At 41.3% G+C, this 24,093-nt stretch overlaps 2 protein-coding genes across 10 annotated transcripts; both read left to right on the forward strand.

Moving 5' to 3' along the window:
- Positions 1 to 1,743: 1,743 nt before the first annotated feature.
- Positions 1,744 to 13,503, forward strand: LOC110521655 (protein NLRC3). Of its 9 annotated transcripts, none has more exons than XM_090229576.1 (14): positions 2,008 to 2,227; positions 2,698 to 2,961; positions 3,078 to 3,176; positions 4,502 to 4,600; positions 7,319 to 7,399; positions 7,535 to 7,636; positions 7,772 to 9,565; positions 9,660 to 9,833; positions 9,951 to 10,124; positions 10,534 to 10,707; positions 10,961 to 11,134; positions 11,289 to 11,462; positions 11,614 to 11,787; positions 11,986 to 13,503. In XM_090229576.1, exons 2-14 carry the CDS (start codon positions 2,783 to 2,785, stop codon positions 12,164 to 12,166), a joined length of 3,579 nt encoding a protein of 1,192 aa, XP_090085702.1. In that variant the 5' UTR covers positions 2,008 to 2,227; positions 2,698 to 2,782; the 3' UTR covers positions 12,167 to 13,503. The 9 variants fall into 9 exon arrangements, with proteins under 9 accessions (XP_090085717.1, XP_090085720.1, XP_090085702.1 ...); XM_090229571.1 differs by having other exon boundaries at positions 2,155 to 2,227; positions 2,718 to 2,961; XM_090229591.1 differs by lacking the exon at positions 2,698 to 2,961 and having other exon boundaries at positions 1,744 to 2,227.
- Positions 13,504 to 20,032: 6,529 nt separating this feature from the next.
- Positions 20,033 to 23,674, forward strand: calub (calumenin b). Its single transcript, XM_021599564.3, has 7 exons — positions 20,033 to 20,088; positions 20,628 to 20,854; positions 20,949 to 21,142; positions 21,254 to 21,420; positions 21,505 to 21,565; positions 21,757 to 21,956; positions 22,056 to 23,674. The coding sequence occupies exons 2-7, from the start codon at positions 20,631 to 20,633 to the stop codon at positions 22,158 to 22,160; spliced, it is 951 nt and encodes a 316-aa protein (XP_021455239.3). The 5' UTR covers positions 20,033 to 20,088; positions 20,628 to 20,630; the 3' UTR covers positions 22,161 to 23,674.
- Positions 23,675 to 24,093: the final 419 nt, after the last annotated feature.

Raw genomic sequence — 24,093 nt, forward strand, 5'->3', positions numbered from 1 at the left:
AACCACTTTATAGTCTCATAACATGGTTAAAACAATCATTTTTATATCATGGGATGGTCAGTCCATAGCTCTGTCTATTAATCTGAGAGCGGTTACATGTCTCCAGGCCCAAGTACTTGGTGAACCAGATGAGGCAGTCATTTGAGAAACCAATGCTGTTGAGTCTGCCGATAAGAATTAGGTGATTGACAGAGTTGAAAGCCTTGGCCAGGTCGATGAATATGGCTACACAGTAATGTCTTTTATCGATGGCGGTTATGATATCATTTAGGACCTTGACCGTGGCTGAGGTGGACCCATGACCAGCTCTGAAACCAGATTGCATAGTGGAGAAGGTACGGTGGGATTCTAAATGGTCGGTAATCTGTTTGTTAACTTGGCTTTCGAAGACCTTCGAAAGGCAGGGTAGGATAGATATAGGTCTGTAGCAGTTTGGGTCTAGAGTATCTCCTTCTTTGAAGAGAGGGATGATCGCGGCAGCTTTCTTATCTTTGGGAATCTCAGACGATACGAAAGAGAAACAGGCTAGTAATAGGGGTTGCAACAATTTCAGCAGGTAATTTTAGACAGAGAGGGTCCAGATTGTCTAGCCCGGCTGATAAATCTCTACCCCATGGGAAGATTTGCAGAATTGCAGGAAATTAGCTTTAAAACTGCAAAAATGACTCTCTGCCCCATGGCAAAATGAGTAGATTAGCATGAAATGTGTTATAAAATTACTACATTTTCTCTCCGTCCAATGGCAAAATGTGTAAAATTGCACAGATCACTGGAAAGCCATTCTGGTCTTATTAAAGTCTACTGTAAATGTAATATTGTTCATGGAGGATAAATATTTTTTAAACAATGTACAATTGTGTTATTATATGTTCTTGTGACAGGAGCAGCACGTGGAGAGATCTCTCAGGGCAATATGTGCGTGTCAGAGGCATGCATAGGCTGTATATTTAGAGACAATCTAGTAAACAGCAACTAAACACACACATGTGACTGCGAAGAGAGAGAGAGAGAAAGAGCATGAGAGAGAGAGAGAGAGAGAGAAAGAAAGAAAGAGATTCATCTGTGTGGGAATCTTGGTGGGAATGCAGACTGGATCAATAAAACAAACATCATGCAACCAACCCAAATGTAATAAGACACACATACACCTGATGCCAGGCTCCCCTCCCACTGCCCCCAGGCGTGTGCCAGGAGGTGTTGCTATCACTGTAATACAGTTTGATCCACCACAGATTCACCCTGTTCCTGATAATGTGGCAATTAACCACTGATAACGAGACCCCTAACACCCCTAAACCCTTCCCAGAAACCCCAACCTCAACCCCCCACCCTCCCAGACCCTACATTTATATGTCTTTGGTTACAGTATGGTATCCGATGGTATCCCACCTAAATGAGCGATTGCTATGGTAACATCCATTCCAACCCCATTGAAGTCCAGCATTGTGGAGATGATGCACAGAGACAGAGAGAGTTGGAAAAATAGAGAGAGAGAAAGAGAGAGAGAAGGAGAGAAATAGATCAATATAAAAATAGAACCATAGAGATAAGTAAAAAGCTATATTGAAAAAGACAAACGTAGGGGAAGTAAAAGGTATATTGGCAGTATGATTTGGAAGAGAGGAGGAGCAGGTGACAAACCTCACCATTCATTAAACAACAGTGCTCTCTGGTGGAGAGGAACACTGTTACAGTGGGCGTAAAGTACCTACATTTATCAGCAAAGATATTTTCTTTCTCATCAAATGTACAACTGTTGGATCACAGTGGAGGCTTTGTTTGTTTGTACGCCACACCGAGTCACTTGTTTATCCACCTTTAATACATTTTTTTCCCAGGTTTTAAAACAGGCTGTTTCACAAGGTTTCATATGCAGACAGCTGGTGTAAATTACTTCCTGTTATTTTATTAAATCACTTCGGACAACTTTGGTGATGCACATTGCCCTTTACCCTATGTCAGTCTGAAGATAGTGGCTCAGAAGATTACTCTGTTTCCATGCACCACACAGCGTAAAAGCACCCATAAAGATCACAGAGAGAGGAAAGAGGCATAGCAACAACCTACCAAGCAAATGTAGCTCATCTAGCTACCAAATTCCCATAAGGCGGAAGTCAAATACTGTGCCTGCCCTGGCTTGCCCTCCCTACATTCTGCCCTTTAAGCAGTCAAACAAAGAAGCTACAGCCTACAGCAGCATTCTCAAACCGAGCAACCCATCTCAGTGGTAAGCATTACAGACTGTTTTTGTTTCTTGCTACAAGAAAATAGAAAGTTATTGAAAGAGAAGAGTAGAGCAGAGATGAGGAAAAGGGGAGATTAAAGGAGTAGCATATTTAATGTCTATTCAATTATTGATCCTGTTTGCGAACTGTGTAATCTAGCCAGCTAAATTCATAAAAAATACACTGTTTGCAGAAAGGACCACCTCATTCATTTAAATTCTACTAATCTTTGTCACTGCTATGGCTTGTACATGTGCCAGCTAGGTATACATGCTAGCAAAGTTGCTAACAAGTTAAAGTAGTCCAGTTGACTATAGTTGGCAAATGCGTAACAGTCGAAAGTGATACACTTCCTGGATAGCCAACACATGTTACAGAAATCAGCCACTTAAATTTGGTAGTGTGTGTAGTAGCTATTTGACAGCATTGTGTATGATTGATACTCTCTCTCTTCCTCTCTGTATGGGTGGAGGTGTGTGTGTGTGTTCACAGGGCTGATCTAGGTCAGAGGACAGTAGTATTTGTCTTCCCGTGAGAAGGGAATTACAACCTCTAAAATGAGTCTCTCTGCAGAGAGAGAGGAGGGGGACAGTTTTTCGAAAAATATTCTCTCAGGCGAGAAAGAGGAGCAGGAGAGACCAGTGTCTCCTGTACCCAGCTGTGTGTCCATGAAGAGTGACATGTCAATCGATCCTCCGTATAACTTCAGTAAAGAACCATTGTCCAGTGAACAGTGGTAATAAGACTTAGTTTTACCACACACCTACATAATCCTGATACGGATATCTGAGCGCCGTCAAAAACAATTTCTTCCCTAGTCAGACTAACAATAATTTCCATGGTTTTTGTCAGGGTCCATCAGGAGAGACCAGCATCTCCTGTAACCAGCTGTGTGTCTATGAAGAGTGACCAGTCTATGGGACCACCAATCAACTTTTCCAGTGAACAGGGGTAATGAGACTTATCGTTTTAACCACAAATATACGGTGCATTTGGAAAGTATTCAGACCCCTTGACTTTTTCCACATTTTGTTACATTACAGCCTTATTTCTAAAATTAATTCAATTATTTTCACCCCCCTCATCAATCTACACACAACACCCCATAATGACAAAGCAAAAAAGTTTATTCATTTTTGCAAATGTATAACAAAAACACTGAAATATTACATTTCCATAAGTATTCAGACCCTTTACTCAGTACTTTGTTGAAGCACCTTTGGCAGCGATTACAGCCACAAGTCTTCTTGGGAATGATGCTACAAGGTTGGCACACCTGTATTTGGGGAGTTTCTCCCATTCTTCTCTGCAGATCCTCTCAAGCTCTGTCAGGTTTTTTGTTTCTTTTATTTAACCTTTATTTAACTAGGCAAGTCAGTCAAAAACAAATTCTGATTTACAATGACTGCTTAACCTGGCCAAACCCTAACGACGCTGGGCCAATTGTGCGTTGCCCTATGGAACTCCCAATCACGGCCAGCAGTGATACAGCCTGGAATCAAACCAGGGTCTGTAGTGATGCCTCTAGCGCTGAGATGCAGTGCCTTAGACCGATGTGCCACTTGGGAGTCCAGGTTGGATGGGGAGCGTAGTTGCACAGCTATGTTCAGGTCTCTCCAGAGCTGTTAGATCAGGTTCAAGTCCGGGCTCTGGCTGGGCCATGCAAGGACATTCAGACACTTGTCCCAATGCCGCTCCTGCGTTGTCTTGGCTGTGTGCTTAGGGTCGTTGTCCTGTTGGAATGTGAACCTTTGCCAGAGTCGGAGGTCCTGAGCGCTCTGGAACAGGTTTTCATCAAGGATCTCTCTGTACTTTGCTCTGTTCATCTTTTCCTCAATCCTGCCACCACCATGCCTCACCGTTGGGATGGTGCTAGGTTTCCTCCAGACGTGACGCCTGGCATTCAGGCCAAAGAGTTCAGTCTTGGTTTCATCAGACCAGAGAATCTTGTTTCTCATGGTCTGAGAGTACTTTAGGTGCCTTTTGGCAAACTCCAAGTGGGCTGTCATGTGCCTTTAACTGAGGAGTGGCTTCCGTCTGGCCACTCTACCATAATGGTCTGATTGGTGGTGTGCTGCAGAGATGGTTGTCCTTCTGGAAGGTTCTCCCATTTCCACAGAATAACCCCGATTGCTCAGTTTGGCTGGGTGGGCAGTTCTAGGAAGAGTCTTAGTAGTTCCAAAGTTCTTCCATTTAAGAATGATTGCCATACAGATATCTGAGCACCCTCACCCTTCCCCATTCAGACTAAAACTAATCTCCATGGTTTTTGACAGGGTCCATCAGGAGAGACCAGTGTCTCCTGTAACCAGCTGTGTGTCTATGAAGAGTGACCAGTCTATGGGACCACCAATCAACTTTTCCAGTGAACAAGGGTTATAAGAATTATTGTTTTAACCACACACATATAGTACCAGTAAAACATTTGGACACACCTACACATTCAAGGGTTTTTCTTTATTTTTACTATTTTTGTAGAATAATAGTGAAGACATCAAAACTATGAAATAACACATATGTAATCACGTAGTAACAAAAAGTGTTCAACAAATCAAAATATATTTTAGACTTTAGATTCTTAAAAAGTAGCCACCCATTGCCTTGATGACAGCTTTGCACACTCTTGGCATTCTCTCAACCAGCTTAATGAGGAATGTTTTTCCAACAGTCTTGAAGGAGTTCCCACATATGCTGAGCACTTGTTGGTTGCTTTTCCCTAACTCTGCGATCCAACTTATCCCAAACCATCTCAACTGGGTTGAGGTCGGGTGATTGTGGAGGCCAGGTCATCTGATGCAGCACTCCATCTCTCCTCTCCACAACCTGGAGTTGTGTTTTGGGTCTTTGTAATGTTGAAAAATCTAATCAAATCAAATGCATTTATATAGCCCTTCTTACATCAGCTGATATATCAAAGTGCTGTACAGAAACCCAGCCCAAAACCCCAAACAGCAAGCAATGCAGGTGTAGAAGCACAGTGGCTAGGAAAAACTCCCTAGAAAGGCCAAAACGTAGGAAGAAACATAGAAAGGAACCAGGCTATGAGGGGTGGCCAGTCCTCTTCTGGCTGTGCCATGTGGAGATTATAACAGAACATGGCCAAGATGTTCAAATGTTCATAAATGACCAGCATGGTCAAATAGTAGTAATCACAGTGAACAGGTCAGGGTTCCATAGCCGCAGGCAGAACAGTTGAAATTGGAGCAGCAGAACGGCCAGATGGACTGGGGACAACAAGGAGTCATCATGCCAGGTAGTCCTGAGGCATGGTCCTAGGGCACAGGTCCTCCGAGAGAGATAAAGAAAGAAAGAGAGAAATAATTAGAGCGAGCATACTTAGATTCACACAGGACACCGGATAAGACAGGAGAAATACTCCAGATATAACAGACTGACCCTAGCCCCCCCACACATAAACTACTGCAGCATAAATACTGGAGGCTGAGACAGGAGGGGTCAGGAAAGTGTGCCTTAAATTCTAAAGAAATCACAGACAGTGTCACCAGCAAAGCACCCCCACATCATCACACTTCCTCCATGCTTCATGGTGGGCACCACACATTGCTGGTGTTTCTTGGCCCAAGCAAGTCACTTCTTGTTATTGTTGTCCTTTAGTAGTGGTTTCTTTGCAGAAATTCCACCATGAACGCCTGATTCATGCACTCTCCTCTGAACAGTTGATTTTGAGATGTGTTTGTTACTTGAACTCTGAAGCATTTATTTGGGCTGCAATCTTAGGTGCAGTTAACTCTAATGAACTTGTCCTCTGCAGCAGAAGTAACTCTGGGTCTTCCTTTCCTGTGGCGGTCCTCATGAGAGCCAGTTTCATCATAGCGCTTTATGGTTTTTGCGACTAAACTTTTGAAGTTCTTGAACTTTTCAGGATTGACTGACATTCATGTCTTAAAGTAATGACGGACTGTCGTTTCTCTTTGCTTATTTGAGCTGTTCTTGTCATAATATGGACTTGGTCTTTTACCAAATAGGGCTATCTTCAATATGCCACCCCTACCTTGTCACAACAACTGATTGGCTCAAATGCATTAAACTTCAGGGTTGGTGGGTCCCCTGTGAGACGTTTGAACTAACTTAGGCTAATGCGATCAGCATGAGGTTGTAAGTAACAAGAACATTTCCCAGGACATAGACATATCTGATAACGGCAGAAAGCTTAAATTCTTGTTAATCTAACTGCACTGTCCAATTAACAGTAGCTATGACAGTGAAATAATACCATGCTATTGTTTGAGGAGAGTGCACAATTTTGAACATGAAAAGTTATTTATAAACTAATTAAGCACATTTGGGCAGTCTTGATACAACATTTTGAACAGAAATGCAATTGTTCATTGGATCAGTCTAAGACTTTCACATACACTGTTGCCGTCTAGTGGCCAAATTTTAAATTGCACCTGGGCTGGAATAATACATTATGGCCTTTCTCTTGCATTTCAAGAGATGATGCTAACAGAACGGTTGGTTTTTTCTTCGTATTATCTTTTACCAGATCTAATGTGTTATATTCACCTACATTCCTTCACATTTCTACAAACTTCAAAGTGTTTCCTTTCAAATCGTACCAATAAAATGCATATCCTTGCTTCAGGGCCTTAGCTACAGGCCGTTAGATTTGGGTGTCATTTTAGGTTAAAACATTTTTTTAAAGGGGCCTATCCTTTTAAGAAGTAAATAAATTCCGCAAATTAACTTTTAATAAGGCACACCTGTTAATTGAAATGTATTCCAGGTGACTGACTACCTCATGAACCTGGTTGAGAGAATGCCAAGAGTGTGCAAAGCTGTCAAGGCAAAGGGTCATTACTTTGAAAAATCTCAAATATAAAATATATTTCGATTTGTTTAACACTGGTTTTTTTACTACATGATTCCATATGTGTTATTTCATAGTTTTGAGGTATTCAGTATTATTCTACAATGTAGAAAATAGTAAAAATAAAGAAAAACCCTGGAACGAGTACTCTTGGTGTGTCAAAACTTTTGACTGGTACTGTACATTATAATTACTCCTCAACAACAATTTTGACTATTTCTTCCTTAGCCCAACTAAATATAATTTCCTTGTTTTTTGTCAGGATCCAACAAGAGAGACCAGTGTCTCCTGTACCCAGCTGTTTGTCTATGAAGAGTGACAAGTCTATGGACCTGCCAAAGAGGTTCAGTAATGAACCACTTATGTCAAATAAAATGTTATTACAATATTTAGAGTTCATGGTTTCTTTAAAACAAAACTCAAACACGCACCCAGGACTTCTTGTTCTTTGTAAAGATGTAAAAGTTTGTTTTGACAGGGTCCCTCCACTCCCTCAGCAGAGACAGGACTGTCCTCCTTCCTGCACTGTGTCCATGGAGCCATATGAAGGAGCGAATGTCTTTCCCGTAGATCAGAAAATGTGAGTGTCTGCTGTTTCTACGACTTCATATCACTTGGAGACCACATTGTCTCAGGTCTTCATAACTGTTGATTCAGTTTCCATTTGTTCCTCATTTGATACAAAATGTTTAAACATTTTATGTAATTTTCCCAGGCACCAAAATGTCAGTGCTGAGGCAGAAATCCAAGAGAAGCTCAAATCAACTCTGAAGAAGAGATTTCAGTGTGTTTTTGAGGGACTAGCACAGCAAGGAAACCCTACACTTCTCAATGACATCTACACAGAGATTTTCATCACTGAAGGTGGAAGTGGAAAGGTCAATAATGACCATGAGATAAGACAGATTGAGGCAGCATCCAAGAGACCAGCAACACAAGATACACCAATCAAATGTAATGACATCTTTAAACCCTTACCTGGACAAGACAGGCGTATAAAAGCTGCGTTGACAAAGGGAGTCGCTGGCATTGGAAAGACCATTTCTGTGCAGAAGTTTATTCTGGACTGGGCCGAAGGAAAAGCCAATAAGGATATTCAGTTCATATTTCCACTTCCTTTTCGTGAGCTGAATTTGATGAGGACGAAGAGATGCAGTTTGATGGAACTTTTACAATATTTTTTCATGGAAATGAAAGAATCCAAAATGATTAACTATGATGAGTGCAAAGTCCTGTTTGTATTTGATGGTCTGGATGAGTGTCGACTCCCTCTTGACTTCCAGAACAATAAGACCTGTTTTGATGTCTCAGAGTCAACCTCAGTTGATGTGCTGCTGACAAACCTTATTAAAGGGAATCTGTTACCCTCTGCGCTTCTCTGGACAACCTCCCGACCTGCAGCAGCCAATCAGATCCCTCCTGAGTGTGTTGACCAGGTGACAGAGGTACGAGGGTTCAATGACCCACAGAAGGAGGAGTACTTCAGGAAGAGATTCAGTGATGAGAACCTGGCCAGCAGAATCATCTCACACATTAAATCCTCAAAGAGTCTCTACATCATGTGCCACATACCAGTTTTCTGTTGGGTTTCAGCCACTGTTCTAGAGAGAATGTTGGGTGAAGCAGAGAGTGGAGAGATCCCGAAGACTCTGACTCAAATGTGCACACACTTCCTGATCTTTCAGACCAAGCAGAGTAGTAAAAAGTATCTTGGAGAAGATTACATTGATCACCACTGGAATACAGTAATGATAATGAAACTGGGGAAACTGGCTTATCAACAGCTGGAAAAAGGTAATCTGATCTTCTACGAGGAAGACCTAAGAGAATGTGGCATTGATGTCACAGAAGCATCCGTGTACTCAGGAGTGTGCACACAGATCTTTAGAGAGGAGAAAGGGCTGTGCCAGGAGAAGTTATTCTGCTTTGTACATCTAAGCATTCAGGAGTTTTTAGCTGCTCTGTATGTGTTTCTCACATTCAAAAACAGCAATGTAAATCTTCTCTCTCAAGGTGTAAATATTAAGACAATGTCAGGAGAAACACCTGCATTGTTTCTACACAAAAGTGCAGTGGACAAGGCCTTACAAAGTATGAATGGACACCTGGACCTGTTCCTCCGTTTCCTTCTGGGCCTATCACTGGAGTCCAATCAAACTCTCTTACAAGGCTTACTGTCACAGACAGAAAGCAAGTCCCAAAGCAGTGAGGAAACAGCCAAGTACATAAAGATGAAGATCAAGAAGAATCCCTCTCCAGAGAGGTGCATCAACCTGTTCCACTGTCTGAATGAACTGAATGACATTTCTCTAGTGGAGGAGATCCAAAGCTATCTGAGCTCAGGAAGTCTCTCAAAAGCTGAACTGTCACCTGCACAGTGGTCTGCTCTGGTCTTTGTTTTGCTGACTTCAGTGGAGAAGCAGGATGTTTTCGAACTGAGAAAGTATTTCAGATCAGAGGAGGGTCTTCTTAGGCTGCTACCAGTGGTCAAAGCCACCAGAACAGCAATGTGAGTATTTATGGACACATTTTCATAATTTCCTCATGGTCTTTGTAGTCTTTACCCTGTTTGTGGACCAAATGTGTTTTATTATTTATTCCAGCCTGAAAGATTGTAACTTGACTGAAAGATGCTGTAAGTCTTTAGCTTCAGCTCTCAGATCGAACTCTTCTTCACTGAGAGAGCTGGACCTGAGTGACAATAAACTGCAGGATTCAGGAGTGAAGCTGCTCTCTGATGGATTGAAGAATCCAGGTTGTAAATTGAAGACACTGAGGTAAGGGCATCTCTCAGAGTGGGAATATATAATTACTTTAGTTTTTGGAAATGTGAAATGATTCAACTATTTTAAATGTCCAGTTGTGTATAGAGCGGAGTATTTTCCCCATTGCAGGCTGAAGAGCTGTGGTACCACAAAGATTGGCTGTGCTTCTCTGGCTTCAGCTCTAAGGTCAAACTCCTCCCACCTGAGAGAGCTGGATCTGAGCAGGAATATCCTTGGAGACTCTGGGCTAAAGCTGCTCTCTACTGTACTGGAGGATCCACACTGTAAACTGGACATACTGAGGTTAGTTTCATACAGATGTCGGATCCTAATTCGAGCCAGTTTGCTACAGCAGGAAAAGAATCCTGCAGCAACAGGAAATTTGAATTATTATGTGGATTATAATTCATGGACATTTTTTTTATGGGAAAATTGAAATTATATACTTCTGAAGCTTTTTAAAAACTCAAATATATTACAAGTTTTACATTTCCTGCATTGAGGAAAGTTATCCTGTAATAAGGTGATCAAATGAAGTTGGCTGTCTTCTTGGAAAGAAGATTGGGTCATTCATCTGTCATTCACTAAGCAATATGTGGATCTCTAATAGCTGTTTACATGAGGATAGTTATAATCTAACTCTTAAGTCGCTCTGGATAAGATTGTCTGCTAACTGGCTAAAATGTAAATGTAATACTCTCTCCCTCTGTAGCCTTTCTGGTTGTGGAGTCACAGAGGAGGGTTGTACTTCTCTGGCTTCAGCTCTGAGGTCAAACCCCTCACACCTGAGAGAACTCGACCTGAACAACAACCAACCAGGAGACTCAGGAGTGAAGCTGCTCTCTGCTGTCCTGGAAAATCCACAGTGTAAATTGCAAAAACTGAAGTGAGTACTAGAGCATCTCAAGAACGGTCTGTAATTTCAGGATTTAGGTCAAATGATTGTGATTTGTGATCTGATTTTGTTGAGGATATCTGGGCATGGGCATTTAATTCTGAGATCAGAAACCTAAGGGAGAATGAGGAAGTACAGCTCTCCAGTTGCTCTTAGAAACTCGAAGTTACTTCTCAATGAGTAATGAAGTGTACTACAATGCCGATGACAGTAGGACATTCAATTATGTTGAATCCCTCTGCAGGCTGTATAACTCTAAAACCACAGAGGAAGGATGTTATTATCTGGCTTCAGCTCTGATGACAAACCCCTCACACCTGAGAGAGCTTGACCTAGGTGGAAATAAGTTAAGAGACTCAGGAATTAACCATCTCTCTGCTGCACTGAAGGAACCACAATGTCAACTGGAAACACTGAGGTGATGTGTAATTAAAATACATGTTCTTTGTTTATTTCATTAATGTTCACAAAGGATAAAGGGAAACTAAATTGGGTAGTTATGTTTGAACATAAATAATGTCATCATGTCCTATGAAAATGCATATTATACAAACAAACCACTCTGTCTGCAGGATGGTAGGCTGTGGAGTCACAGAGGAGAGCTGTGCTTCTCTGGCTTCAGCTCTGAGGTCAAACCCCTCACATCTGAGAGAGCTGGACCTGACCAACAACCAACCAGGAGACTCAGGTGTGAAGATGCTCTCTGCTGTCCTGGAGGATCCACTCTGTAAACTGGAAAGACTTTCGTAAGTATTACAGCATATTCCATAATGTCAGAATAGGGGCGCTAGAACTGATCCACCTGGAGGCTTGCAGGCAGTGTGCAGGCAGCTTGCTGATGGACATTAACATTGTGACTGTGCAATCTATAAATATTACCTTCATATTTATTCCCAGGCTGAAATGCTGTAACCTCACTGAGAAATGCTGTGGGTCTCTGGCCTCAGCTCTCAGCTCAAACTCCTCTAGTCTGAGAGAGCTGCACCTGAGTCACAATAACCTACAGGATTCAGGAGTGAAGCTGCTCTCTGCTGGACTGGGGAATACACACTGTAAAGTGGAAAAACTGGGGTAAGGCCATCTTTCTTGGAGACCATGAAGTTGCATGAAAACAAATGATAAACTAAATGTAGTAATCAAAAATGGCATGTTTATACCTAAGTTGTTGCCACCCATCAGGCAAATAATGTGCTGTTCAGGAAAGCAATCAGAAATTGTTTTTCAGTGTGTCCAGAACTGACAGAATGACAGGTGTTTCTCTCTCTGCAGGCTGTTATATTGTTGGGTCACATGGGAAGGCTGTGCCTCTTTGGCTTCAGCTCTGAGGTCAAACCCCTCACACCTGAAAGAGCTAGATCTACAAATGAATAAACCAGGAGACTCAGGGGAGAAGATGCTCTCTGATGTCTTGGAGGATCCACTCTGTAAACTGGAGAAACTTACTGTATAATGTACTCTGTACAACGTTTTTGTCTGATAAAACTATTATGGTACATTTCCACCTTTTTTAATGCATTTTCATACATTTCAAGAAGAGTTTTCTGTGAAGAAACCTTTTCTGTCTGCAGACATTTTCACTGCATGCATGGGGAAATGTCACACAAACATTGTTATAACAAGAAACAAGGATGTTTGTTGCATCCTTGTGAATGCTGGGTTGTTAGCTAATAATTCAGAGACAGCGGGAAGATATAGTTTAAAAAATATACACTACCATTCAAAAGTTTGGGGTCACTTAGAAATGTCCTAACCGGAATAGAAAGAGTGGGAGGCCCCGGTGCACAACTGAGCAAGAGGACAAGTACATTAGTGTCTAGTTTAAGAAACAGACGCCTCACAAGTCCTCAACTGGCAGCTTCACTAAATAGTACCCGCAAAACACCAGTCTCAACGTCAACAGTGAAGAGGCAACTCCGGGATGTTGGCCTTCTAGGCAGAGTTCCTCTGTCCAGTGTCTGTGTTCTTTTGCCCATCTTAATATTTTATTTTAATTGGCCAGTCTGAGACATTCAACTCTGGTTTTGTTGGTTGCTTTTCCTTCACTCTGCAGTCCAACTCATCCCAAAACATCTCAATTGGGTTGAGGTTGGATGATTGTGGAGAACAGGTCATCTGATGCAGCACCCCATCGCTCTCCTTGGTCAAATAGCCCTTACACCGCCTGGAGGTGAGTTTTGGGGTCATTGTTCTGTTAAAAACAAATGATAGTCCCTCTAAGCTCAAACCAGATGGGATGGCATATAGCTGGAGAATGCTGTGATAGCCATGCTGGTTAAGTATACCTTGAATTCTTAATAAATTAACCAACACTGTCACCAGCAAAGCACCTCCACACCATCACACCTCCTCATCCATGCTTCATGGTGGGAACCACACATGCGGAGATTATCCGTTCAGCTACTCTGCGTCTCACAAAGACAGTGGTTGGAACCAAAAATCTCACATTTGGATTCATCAGACCAAAGGACAGATTTCCACCAGTCTAATGTTGTTACGCCATGACCTTAGAGATCCTTTTTATGTCTCTATTTGGTTTGGTCAGGGTGTGATTTGGGGTGGGTATTCTATGTTCAATTATTTGTATTTCTATGTTTTGGCCGGGTAGGTTTCTCAATCAGGGACTGCTGTCTATCGTTGTCTCCGATTGAGAACCATACTTAGGTAACCCTTTTCCCACCTGTCTTTGTGGGAAGTTGACTTTTGTTTATGGCACATAGCGTCACGGTTGTTTTCTCGTTTGTTGGCTTCATTTGTTATAATAAAAGAAAATGTACGCACACCACGCTACACCATGGTCCACTTCCTTCAACAGCCGTGACAAATGTCAATTTCTTGTGTTTCTTGGCCCAAGCAAGTCTCTTCTTCTTATTGGTGTCTTTTTGTAGTGGTTTCTTTGCAGCAATTTGACCAAGAAGGCCTGATTCAGGCAGTCTCCTCTAAACAGTTGATGTTGATGTGTCTGTTACTTGAACTCTGTGAAGCATTTATGTGGGCTGCAATCGGAGGTGAAGTTAACTCTAATGAACTTATCCTCTACAGCAGAAATAACTCTGGGTCTTCCGTTCCTGTGGCGGTCCTCATGAGAGCCAATTTCATCATAGAGCAAGATTGTTTTTCCGACTGCACAAAGTTCTTGACACTTTCAGGATCGACTGACTTTCATGTCTTAAAGTGATGATGGACTAATGTCTCTTTGCTTATTTGAGCTGTTCTTGCCATAATATGGACTTGGTGTTTTACCAAATAGGGCTATCTTCTGTATACCACCACTACCTTGTCACAACTGAACTGATTGGCTCAAACGCATTAAGGAAAGAAATTCCACAAATTAACTTAACAAGGCACACCTGTTAATTGAAATGCATTCCAGGTGACTATCTGCAAAGCTGACATTAAGGCAAATGGTATCTACTTTGAAGAATCTCAAATATAAAATATTTAGATTTGTTTAACACTTATTTGGTTACTACATGTTTCCATATGTGTTATGTCATAGTATCGATGTCTTCACTATGATTCTACAATGTAGAAAATAATACAAATTAAGAAAAACCCTTGAATGAGTGGATGTGTACAAACTTTTACTGGTACTATATATAGAGAGAGAGAGTGTACAAAACATTAATAAGACCTTCCTACTATTGAGTTGCACACCAGCCTTTCGCCCTCCAGAACAGCCTTAATTTGTCCGGGCATGGACTACAAGGTGCCGAAAGTCTTCCACAGGGATGCTGGCCCATGTTGACTCCGATGCTTCCAACAGTTGTGTCATGTTGGGTGGTGGACCATTCTTGATACACATGGGAAACTGTTAAGCATGAAAAACCCAACAGCGTTGCAGTTCTTGACACAAACCGGTGCACCTGGCACATACTACCCCTACCCTGCTTTTGTCTTGCTTATTCACCCTCTGAATGGCACTTATACATAGTCACAATCCTTATTTAACCTGTCTCCCCTTCATCTACACTGATTGAAGTGGATTTAAGTGATATCATTAAGGGATCATAGCTTTCACCTGGATTCATCTGGTCAGTCTGTCATGGAAAGAGCAGACGTCCATAATGTTTTGTACACTCAGTGTATATATCGGACACTGAAATTGCTTGTTCTGAATGTTAAAAAAAAAATCTCTCTCTCACACACTGCTGTGCTCTCTATCTTGGATCGATCGATAACTGCGGTAGGGTTGGACCTTTTCTTCTAGTGACTCCATTCAATGCCAAATGTACTGCACAGAGTTTTACCTTTTGTAGCCAAATACAAACATTGAGATGCTTTAATTCAGCTCAGTTTTTTATGCCATATCAATAAGCTAAAATTCAGCTGTTTCTGGTGTTTGTTGCTGTTTCTGTTGCAGGAGATTACAGTTTCGGCCACTGAGTGACTGAACGTTCCCAGCCAGACACGACTCTTACTTCATCCAGAACACAAAGAGGACCTCCAAAACAACAGGGGAGGGGGGAGCACACACAATGGGGTACAAGAATTAGCATTTTCCTCTTATTTGTATTTAAAGTTTTTTTTTGTGTGTCTTATTTACAGTACCGATTTTAGCATGTCAATCTTGGTGGGGCGAAAAGAAAAGTGGAATACATGCCAGCAAAGCCACTACACAACACTAAACAATACAGTAATTGCACTATAACGGTGCCCACAAACTGTTAGGGCCTACATAAAGCTGTCCCAACTGCAGTTCCGACATCTTACCACTACTCCAGCTGGCTATCAGCGGAACCTTGTCTGGCAGTGAAACAGTTAATTCAGCTTCATTTACTGCCTTTAAAAAAACATAGCTTATATGACTGATTTGCTTAAACAAATGTGGTTTCTAATGACAACTGAGATGTACAAACTATGGCATAAGGGGACGACATGCTGTCACACCCTGACCGTAGTTATCTTTGTTTTCTTATTTGGTTAGGTCAGGGTGACAAGGGTGGTGTGTTTAGTTGTTGTATTGTCTAGGGGTTTTGTATGTCTAGGGGTTTATATGTCTATGGTTGCCTAGATTGGTTCTCAATCAGAGGCAGCTGTTTATCGTTGTCTCTGATTGGGAACCATATTTAGGTAGCCATATTCCTTGGTTTATCTGTGGGTTATTGTCTATGTATTAGTTGCCTGTGTCAGCGCCAGTGTTTATAGTGGCACATTAGTTTGTGTAAGTGGTTCTTTAATAAAGAGGAATGTAATTCTCATCAAGCTGCGCCTTGGTCTCCTTGTGACACATGCAGATAAGAGGCAATCCGTAATTTCGATTAAGATATTAATGAGAGCGCTAGGACGGACGTAATTTTAGAGGCAAAATGAAGAGGAGCAAATAGACCAAATTATTAGGGTGAGACACATGGCCTACTAACATTTTACTACACAACATACACTTAGTATTACTTTCTTAGCTACAGTATACATATTTCCCTGGCATATTACAATTTATGCAGCAGCATACAATACATTTTTGGACTCACATTGTTCATGCTGTGCTCACTTGAACAGGAAGGTGGTGCCGCGGCCTCCCGAGTTAACAGTTGTTTTGAGCGCAGCACAAATCATGCTTAATTGACAGCATGGCCAATGTTGAATGTTTATCATTTTAAACTTGGAAGTGAGACCCTTAATCCCCGATATGGGACCACCACACAGCCACTGTCACTGATTCGTTCCACTCATTGTTGAATTTGAGATTTCCAACTTGTTGTGTAATGTTTATGTCCAATGGTCGATGAGTACCGATACGTTTTACCTATAATTTATCTTTATTTCTCTTCATATGACAAGGATTAAAAGGAATTTGCCAGTATATTGTCGACTTGATTCATGTGATGATTGCTAATTAAGATTGTGAAAGTATGATGTTGACATGATCAGTCCAATCAAAGCTACTGCACATATAACACGATTTTATCTGTGGCCAATGACCTTGAGCCTTCTTGGATGTGCACTTCTACCGCAGTAGCCAAAGGACAAACATTTTCACTGTCTGCGGTCCAAACACTTAGACTCACCCTCGTCCACTTTCCATTGCCTTATGCCCTTGGGGGAATCCCCGTTGCCATCTTGGTGGGCGGTCCAAATGATTAGCCAAGCAAGGGAAGTTTGCAACGCAAGCCCCTCAGCCCTCGTTTTTAGTCGGCTTTGCGAGTGTACAATTATGTTCACTCCTGGCCCCGAAACTCCCCATAATTCAATTTGCGACGATTGTACATCCGCTAACAAAAGTCTGCGAACACTTAAAAACAACCTTAATGGCGAAGTCAACATACAAGTGTAAGTAAAAACGAATGCAAATAAGTTAGAAATTGTGCAACTAATGCACATGACGGCACAAACACGTCTCGTAAAAAGTAAATATGTTTTTGTTTGGTTATCATTTGGAAATTGTAAAAATAAAACATTTTCCATTTTGGCAGGCTAACGTCAGTTAGCTAATTAATTTCCTTGCTATCATACAGTAGGCGTATATTAATTATTATGTATTTGATATTAGTAGACATGCACTCATAATTGACTGTAGCGCATATAAAGCACCCACAAGCTACCGGTGGCTGAAAATACAATCATCTCGGGATGAATTTCCGGCCAAGGGTGGTTCATTTAAAAATCATTCTTTCCACCCTTGCCCTGCAAGTATATACTCGTCAGACATCATGATACGTCATCAGAGTGTTTGAACCGCAACAAAGTATCCTCTTACACTTTGCAGTTACGTAAAGTCACCATGAGTGACAGAACACTGAGCCAATCACGGCGCAACGCTCCATATTTTCTGCTGGCTTTCCCCACCATCACAGAAAGCACTGAGCTAGGCTGAAACAGCTGCATTTTGGAGCTGCCTTACTCAAGAAAACAAAATATACCATGTTTGTATGAGGCTTTATTAACTTAATGTATATTATTTTTTACATTGTTTGCAAACTGATATACGACACGTATTAATGCCAAAATAACATGCAAAACAGGCATGCCCCATTTTTGCTATAAATATGGGGTTCAAACCTTGAATGAGGGATATGTCTTCCTAGACATGTTGTGCTTGATTACCGTATTCTAGTACTAATATTTCCTGATTAACCTGGAATTGAGAAGCCTGGCATTGCTTACATCTCTATCCTACAGTATATATTTTTATTATGGTGACCTCTGAAATGGGCTTCTTTAATTTCTGAACATCCCCACTCAGTCAAAATGTCAGTGATTGATGATGAGATGGGTATGCAGTTTGAGAGGGGATGCACTAATGTAGGACTTACTATTAAACTTGGTTGTGTGGTGCAGTTTTAAAAAACAAATTCACGTTTGTGTTGTGAAAATAAATACATAATACCTATAAATGTTGTGTTTGATAATTCATCGCTCACTGCCTGAAGTGCTGCTGATTTGCATGAATGGGGAAGGTGACGCTCATTGTGGAACGCGTTTGGGTCTTTGCGTGTCAAAATATACACTTCAAATAACACTATTTGACGCGTTAAATTAGCTTTTACTTTGACACGTAAAATAACACTTATATTATAGAATGTTGTGTTCTGAATTTGTACGTACAAGGCAAGCGCCACCACTACTATCAGTAGAACTGTCAAAGTTGTACAAAATGTCTGCAAATAAGCAAACGTAATAAGGCATTATTTGTTCGACCGCAACTTCTGGGGTACCAAGCACCAATACAATCAGCCTGAAAACAATGACCACTAGAAACTGCAGTCATTTTCATTATTCTTAGGAATGATTTAGGAATCCTTGTGAGTAAGTATTGCCACTTGTTCGACTATTGAAATTGAAGTAGATAGCCAGCTACTTAACCCTGTTGCCCAAAGCTAACCTTATAAGGTGATTTCACACAGTCACAGTCCCGCGATAAGATCTACAATGCTAATATTTGCGTAAACTCTTCACAGTTGTGTTCTGTCGGTGTCACTGAGTAGACTGGTACTTCATTCCATTGTTTCACATTCCAACCTTGTTTAACATTATCTAATCTAAATATGGCATGATTCCAGCCAATTGTAACCTTCAGCATCACTTTCAAAGAGGTACCTTTATTTTGAAGGCAAACCGCAAATTCCACTATTATGCCTAATCCATATTGTGGCTAGCTTCACAACCCATAACCAGGTCCGGTCGAGCGTCATTAGCCACGTGAAGCAAACCCCAGTCAGCCTAGTGTAGACATTCATATTGCACTGTACAGCTTTACCTAAGGATTGGGGATCAATGAAATGGGCTATCAGTCTACTCAAAACCCAATATATTTTTTCCCAATATCCTCTGAGTTATTAGACTCAAAAAAAAACAACCCAGTATTGTTTTTCCATTGGAATAGTGTTCAATACACATAGGTTGACAAAAAATGTGTCTCAATTCACAGTTGTTTCAGAGTCCCGCAATTAGAGCTTCGACGCTAATGTTCTCTGCGTGTCACTGAGTAGACTGATACCCCATGTCATTGATCCACAATCCATAGGTAAGGCTGTACAGTGAAATACGTATGCCCCCTATGCAATTCTAAAGTATAATACTCCAGTGTGATTTCAAACAGATTTTTGTCAAATTAGCAAATTATTGTCCTTTGTTTATTTTCTATAACATTCTAACCTCGTTTAGCATGATCTATTCAATTATGGCATAATTCTACTATTTGTATTCATTTGCATCACTGTCAATGACATACGTTTATTTTGAAGGCTAACCACAAAATACACGATTGTAGCTATTTCTTATTGTGGCTAGCGACCACCATTAAATAAATAAGAACTATCTTATAAATTAGGGTTATTTTAGATGATGACACCTAGCTATATAGTTAGCTAGCTAACTATATAGCTACTGAAACAGATGTCGTTTTCTATGTTTTGGGGAAGAACATTGTTTGCATCCATGAACTAGCTAGCTTTCTTTTAAATGACCAGCACCGTAGGAGCGCGAAACAACTTTACCAGTGTCATTAGCATACGTATTGATGAATTGTTGTGACATGAAATGTGAATGTGTAATCAATGTACAATATCTACGTAAAAAACAACATTTTAAAACATGTATGAAGGCGTTAAATTATTATGTGACGTGCAGTCATATTCGTGTCCTGATTGATTGGTCAACAATCTTATTTGACATGTCAAATAGTGTTATTTGACGTGTATCGTTTTTGACAGCAAAGACCCAAACCGCGTTCCATTGCTCATAGCTTGAGGACGTGGCGGTTATTGACCAATCACAAGGCCGAAGCTGTCCTGAAGTGGACCAATGGACAAGAGGCATGGCACAAACGCATATGTAACGCTGTTGGCTGGTTGAGTTTTTAGGACCGGAAACGATGGGTGTGTATCCGGAGTAGCTAGATATTCAAAATCGAAAGACTTTTCAGAAAGACCGGTGGTGAGTAAAGTATCTATTTCAGGCTTACGTAAATGCACAGTTCATCTATGTTTTTTCCCCCTGTTTAGTTATTGTAACATTAACGTTACACACACACTGAAGTAGGCAGTGCAAATGACATCTCGCATTTAGTACAACAACTGATGTCTGGTTAGCTTGCAAACTGCACCGGTACCAAGGGTGTATTCATTACGCCGATTCTGTTGCAAAACGCTTCTTAAACGGAAACAAACGGAACGGAACGAAACGTGGCGTGACGTACCTGAATTTGTTCCATAGAAATTCTCGTTTTACTCTGTTAGGTTCTTAAACGGTTTCCGTAATGAATACGTCCTAGCACTCACAAATTAGCTAGCTACCCTGTTTATTTTAGCCAAAAACGGTGAACCCACAGATGAGTAGGGGAAACCCCGAATTAGTTAAACTCAGGAAAGTCATGACGAATTCCTGTCAACTAAACGCACTGTCACAAACGATATTGTTGTGTAGTAAACCAAGTTAGTTAACTCTGCTCTCGCTCCTGTGTGTATGTGTGTCAGATTATGGAGCTGCGGCCGTTGGTCATGTGCTTTGCGCTGTGCGTGGTCTATGCCTTTAGTAAACCCACCATCGAGAAAAAGGACCGCGTCCACCATGACGACCCGCTTAGCAACCGCGACCATGAAGATGCAGAGAACTTTGATTACGACCACGAGGCGTTTCTAGGACAGGACGAGGCCAAGACCTTCGATCAGCTCACACCAGAGGAGAGCAAGGAGAGACTTGGGTAACACACTCTAGCAGCTACATTTGTATAGAAGTGAGAAATGGATTTGTATAGAAAAGATGGTTTAACAAGCCATCTCTCTCTCTCCCTACAGTATGTTGGTAGAGCATATAGATGAGGACAAGGATGGGTATGTGTCAGTAGAGGAGATGAAAAAGTGGATCAAACACAGTCAGAAGAGGTGGATCTATGACGATGTGGACCGCCAGTGGAAAGGTCATGACCATAATGGAGATGGACTTGTGTCCTGGGAGGAGTACAAGAATGCTACATATGGATACATACTGGGTATGGGGGACACTCTGAAAGGAGTATAAGAATGTAATCTATGACACCTGACCAGTGCCCTTTTTATTGGAAGGTCTGATTTTTCTAATTGGTGTGTGTGTGACCTTTTAGATGATCCAGACCCAGAGGATGGCTTCAGCTACAGACAGATGATTTCACGTGATGAGAGGAGATTCAAAATGTCTGACCTGGATGCTGACCTGAAGGCCAATAAAGAGGAGTTTACAGCTTTCCTCCATCCTGAGGAGTACGACCATATGAAGGATATAGTTGTACTGGTAGGTCATAGACAATAAATAAAACATTTAAGTTGTTTGAAGGTAGCCCGGCAGTAACATCTTTGTGCCATTACCCTCCTGTAGGAGACCATGGAGGACATTGATAAGAACGGAGATGGCTTTATAGACCTGGAGGAGTACATAGGTAAGTTATAACATCTGGAGAAGTACATGGGTTATTTAATGCCTGCTATAATTATTACATGGCGTTATTACACCTGGAGGAGGACATAGGTGCGATTTATAGCATCAGCAGAGCCCGAGTGGGTGAGAACAGAGAGCGGTTCATTAACATTTCTCTCTCTCCCTTCCTTTCCCTTCTCTCCCATCCTCAAGGTGACATGTATAACCAAGAGGGGGATCCGTCAGAGCCAGAGTGGGTGAGGACAGAGAGAGAACAGTTTACTGAGTTCAGAGACACAAACAAAGATGGCCGCATGGACAAGGAGGAGACCAAAGACTGGATCCTGCCTTCAGACTATGACCACGCAGAGGCAGAAGCCAAACACTTGGTCTACGAGTCAGATAATGACAAGGTACACACACATGTTGATGTTTGAGCTAGTTGCCTGCATTGTGTGTGTGTGCATTTAAGCAAATACTGAAAGACTTATTTATTTATTCTCCCTTTGTAGGATGGCAAACTGACTAAGGCAGAGATCGTTGAGAAGTATGACCTCTTCGTTGGTAGCCAGGCTACTGACTTTGGAGAAGCCTTGGCAAGACACGATGAATTCTAACCCTTCCACTTCCCATGCTGGGTTGGGCTCAATTCCAATTCAACTCAGTCATGGAATTTAAAATCCCAATTTAAAAGTAGCGCACTATATGGAGTGACATTTGAGATGGAGTTTTTCACTCTGATGCCAAGGACAATTTATTTGATTTCCTGGCCTATTATACACACTAGTGAATGCATTACTTTGTACTAAGTAGTACACAATCAGGACACCTTGTTCCAGCTCTGCCTCCACCACCCTCTCGGACAATGGAAAGGATATTTCCTTTGGCTTGTCTTTTTGTTTGCAGAGCAACTTTGTTATAAAAAAAAAAAAAGATTTATAGAAGACAGTAGTAAGTGTTTGTTCAAACAAGGTTACAAAAACACTATCGTGCATGCAATTATGTGCCGAACTGCGTGTTGGGGTCAATTCAGTGTTCAATTTAGGAAGTGAAATAAAATGTAATCGGAAACTAACTGAATTGATTTAAGCCCTGTTGTGTATAGGGGCGGCAGGGTAGCCTAATGGTTAGGCTACGCGTTGGACTTGTAACCGGAAGGTTACAAGTTCAAATCCCCGAGCTGGCAAGGTACAAATCTGTCGTTCTGCCCCTGAACAGGCAGTTAACCCACTGTTCCTAGGCCGTCATTGAAAATAAGAATTTGTTCTTAACTGACTTGCCTAGTTAAATAAAGGTAAAATAAAAATAGCTGTGTGTGTATTCTGCTATGCACTGGAAGGGGAGCTATAACACGGGGGCCACTCTATGGGCTACCACCACAAACTGCTCTTTGAGTTGATATGCAGACCAGCAATGTGGCCAATCGTAATCCAAGGAGTGTGCCTGAAAATCTTCATGCATCTGCCAATAGCGGTCCTGTGTGCAGGTCCCTTGGTGATGCTTAATTAGGGATCAGTGTTTCTCAACTTTAGTCCGAGAACCTCCTACATTTCTGATCTAGTCCCTGTATTAGCACAACATATTCATAGCCCTGTGCAGTACAGGGCTGGAACATCCTGTTTTATTTTGGAATCTGCTGAATTCTATGCTGTGCCACACTACACAAACATACTACACTAAGTTTGGAGGATTATTAAAGTCACATTTCCCCTCAGGCTTCTTTAGTTATCGTTGTCATAAATGTATAATGCCCCTCACTGTATGACCATCTATAACCACTGTTATTGGTCTGGTTCAACTTCACTTAAACCCTCTGTTATAAGGGCTATTTAACACTGCCATAACAATGTCATAAACAGTCATGACTGTTGGTGTAAAATCAGTTGTGATAAATTGACACAGTATGATTGTTTGTGACATGTTATGTAGCCCTTATGACAGAGGGTTCTAGTAAAGTGTTTGCGTTGTCTTATATAATGTATATGATATAGCTGTTTTTTTACACACAATGCAGTGCCATGCCTGTCACTGGTGACTGCCCTGTACATTGTCACCTGTTTGTCGACAGTGTGTGTGCTGTTACCAATCATATGGAGAAGTGTTTTTCTGATTAAAAGGATTTTGTGGAGTACCGATGTGTGGGGTTGCTTTAATAGAAATATAATGAACCATTGGGTGCTATGTCTTATATAGGGTGAAAAGTTTTAGACCAATCTAAATAAAATATCTGTTTCCACATATTTTAGAACCAACGGCTCAACCAAGACGTTATATTAAATTATTATTCAGTTTCTTCTAAAAATGAAACTGGAATAGAATGCTGTGGGTGTATCTAAATGAATGACCCTCTAATAGTGCCTCCAATCACAGAGTACATTTAAGCAATAAGGCACGAGGGTGTGTGGTATATGGCCAATATACCACAGCTAAGGGCTGTTCTTATGCACAATGCATCGCGGAGTGCCTGGACACAGCTCTTAGCCGTGGTATATTGGCCAAATATCACAAACTCCTGAGGTGCCTAATTGCTATTATAAACTGGTTAGCAAC

The sequence above is a fragment of the Oncorhynchus mykiss genome, chromosome 1 (assembly GCF_057628025.1).
Source record: "Oncorhynchus mykiss isolate SJ-2025 chromosome 1, ASM5762802v1, whole genome shotgun sequence".
In the NCBI taxonomy this organism is placed as follows: domain Eukaryota; kingdom Metazoa; phylum Chordata; class Actinopteri; order Salmoniformes; family Salmonidae; genus Oncorhynchus; species Oncorhynchus mykiss.

Bases quoted from the DNA above. Each gene is read 5' to 3' on its own strand.
- LOC110521655 (XM_090229566.1), top strand. From the start codon at position 2,783: ATGAGTCTCTCTGCAGAGAGAGAGGAGGGGGACAGTTTTTCGAAAAAT. The intron at 3,177-4,501 runs GTAATGAGACTT...GGTTTTTGACAG, and splicing joins AACTTTTCCAGTGAACAGGG to GGTCCATCAGGAGAGACCAG. The intron at 9,834-9,950 runs GTAAGGGCATCT...TCCCCATTGCAG, and splicing joins TGTAAATTGAAGACACTGAG to GCTGAAGAGCTGTGGTACCA.
- calub (XM_021599564.3), top strand. From the start codon at position 20,631: ATGGAGCTGCGGCCGTTGGTCATGTGCTTTGCGCTGTGCGTGGTCTAT. The intron at 21,421-21,504 runs GTAGGTCATAGA...ACCCTCCTGTAG, and splicing joins TGAAGGATATAGTTGTACTG to GAGACCATGGAGGACATTGA. The intron at 21,566-21,756 runs GTAAGTTATAAC...CCCATCCTCAAG, and splicing joins AGACCTGGAGGAGTACATAG to GTGACATGTATAACCAAGAG.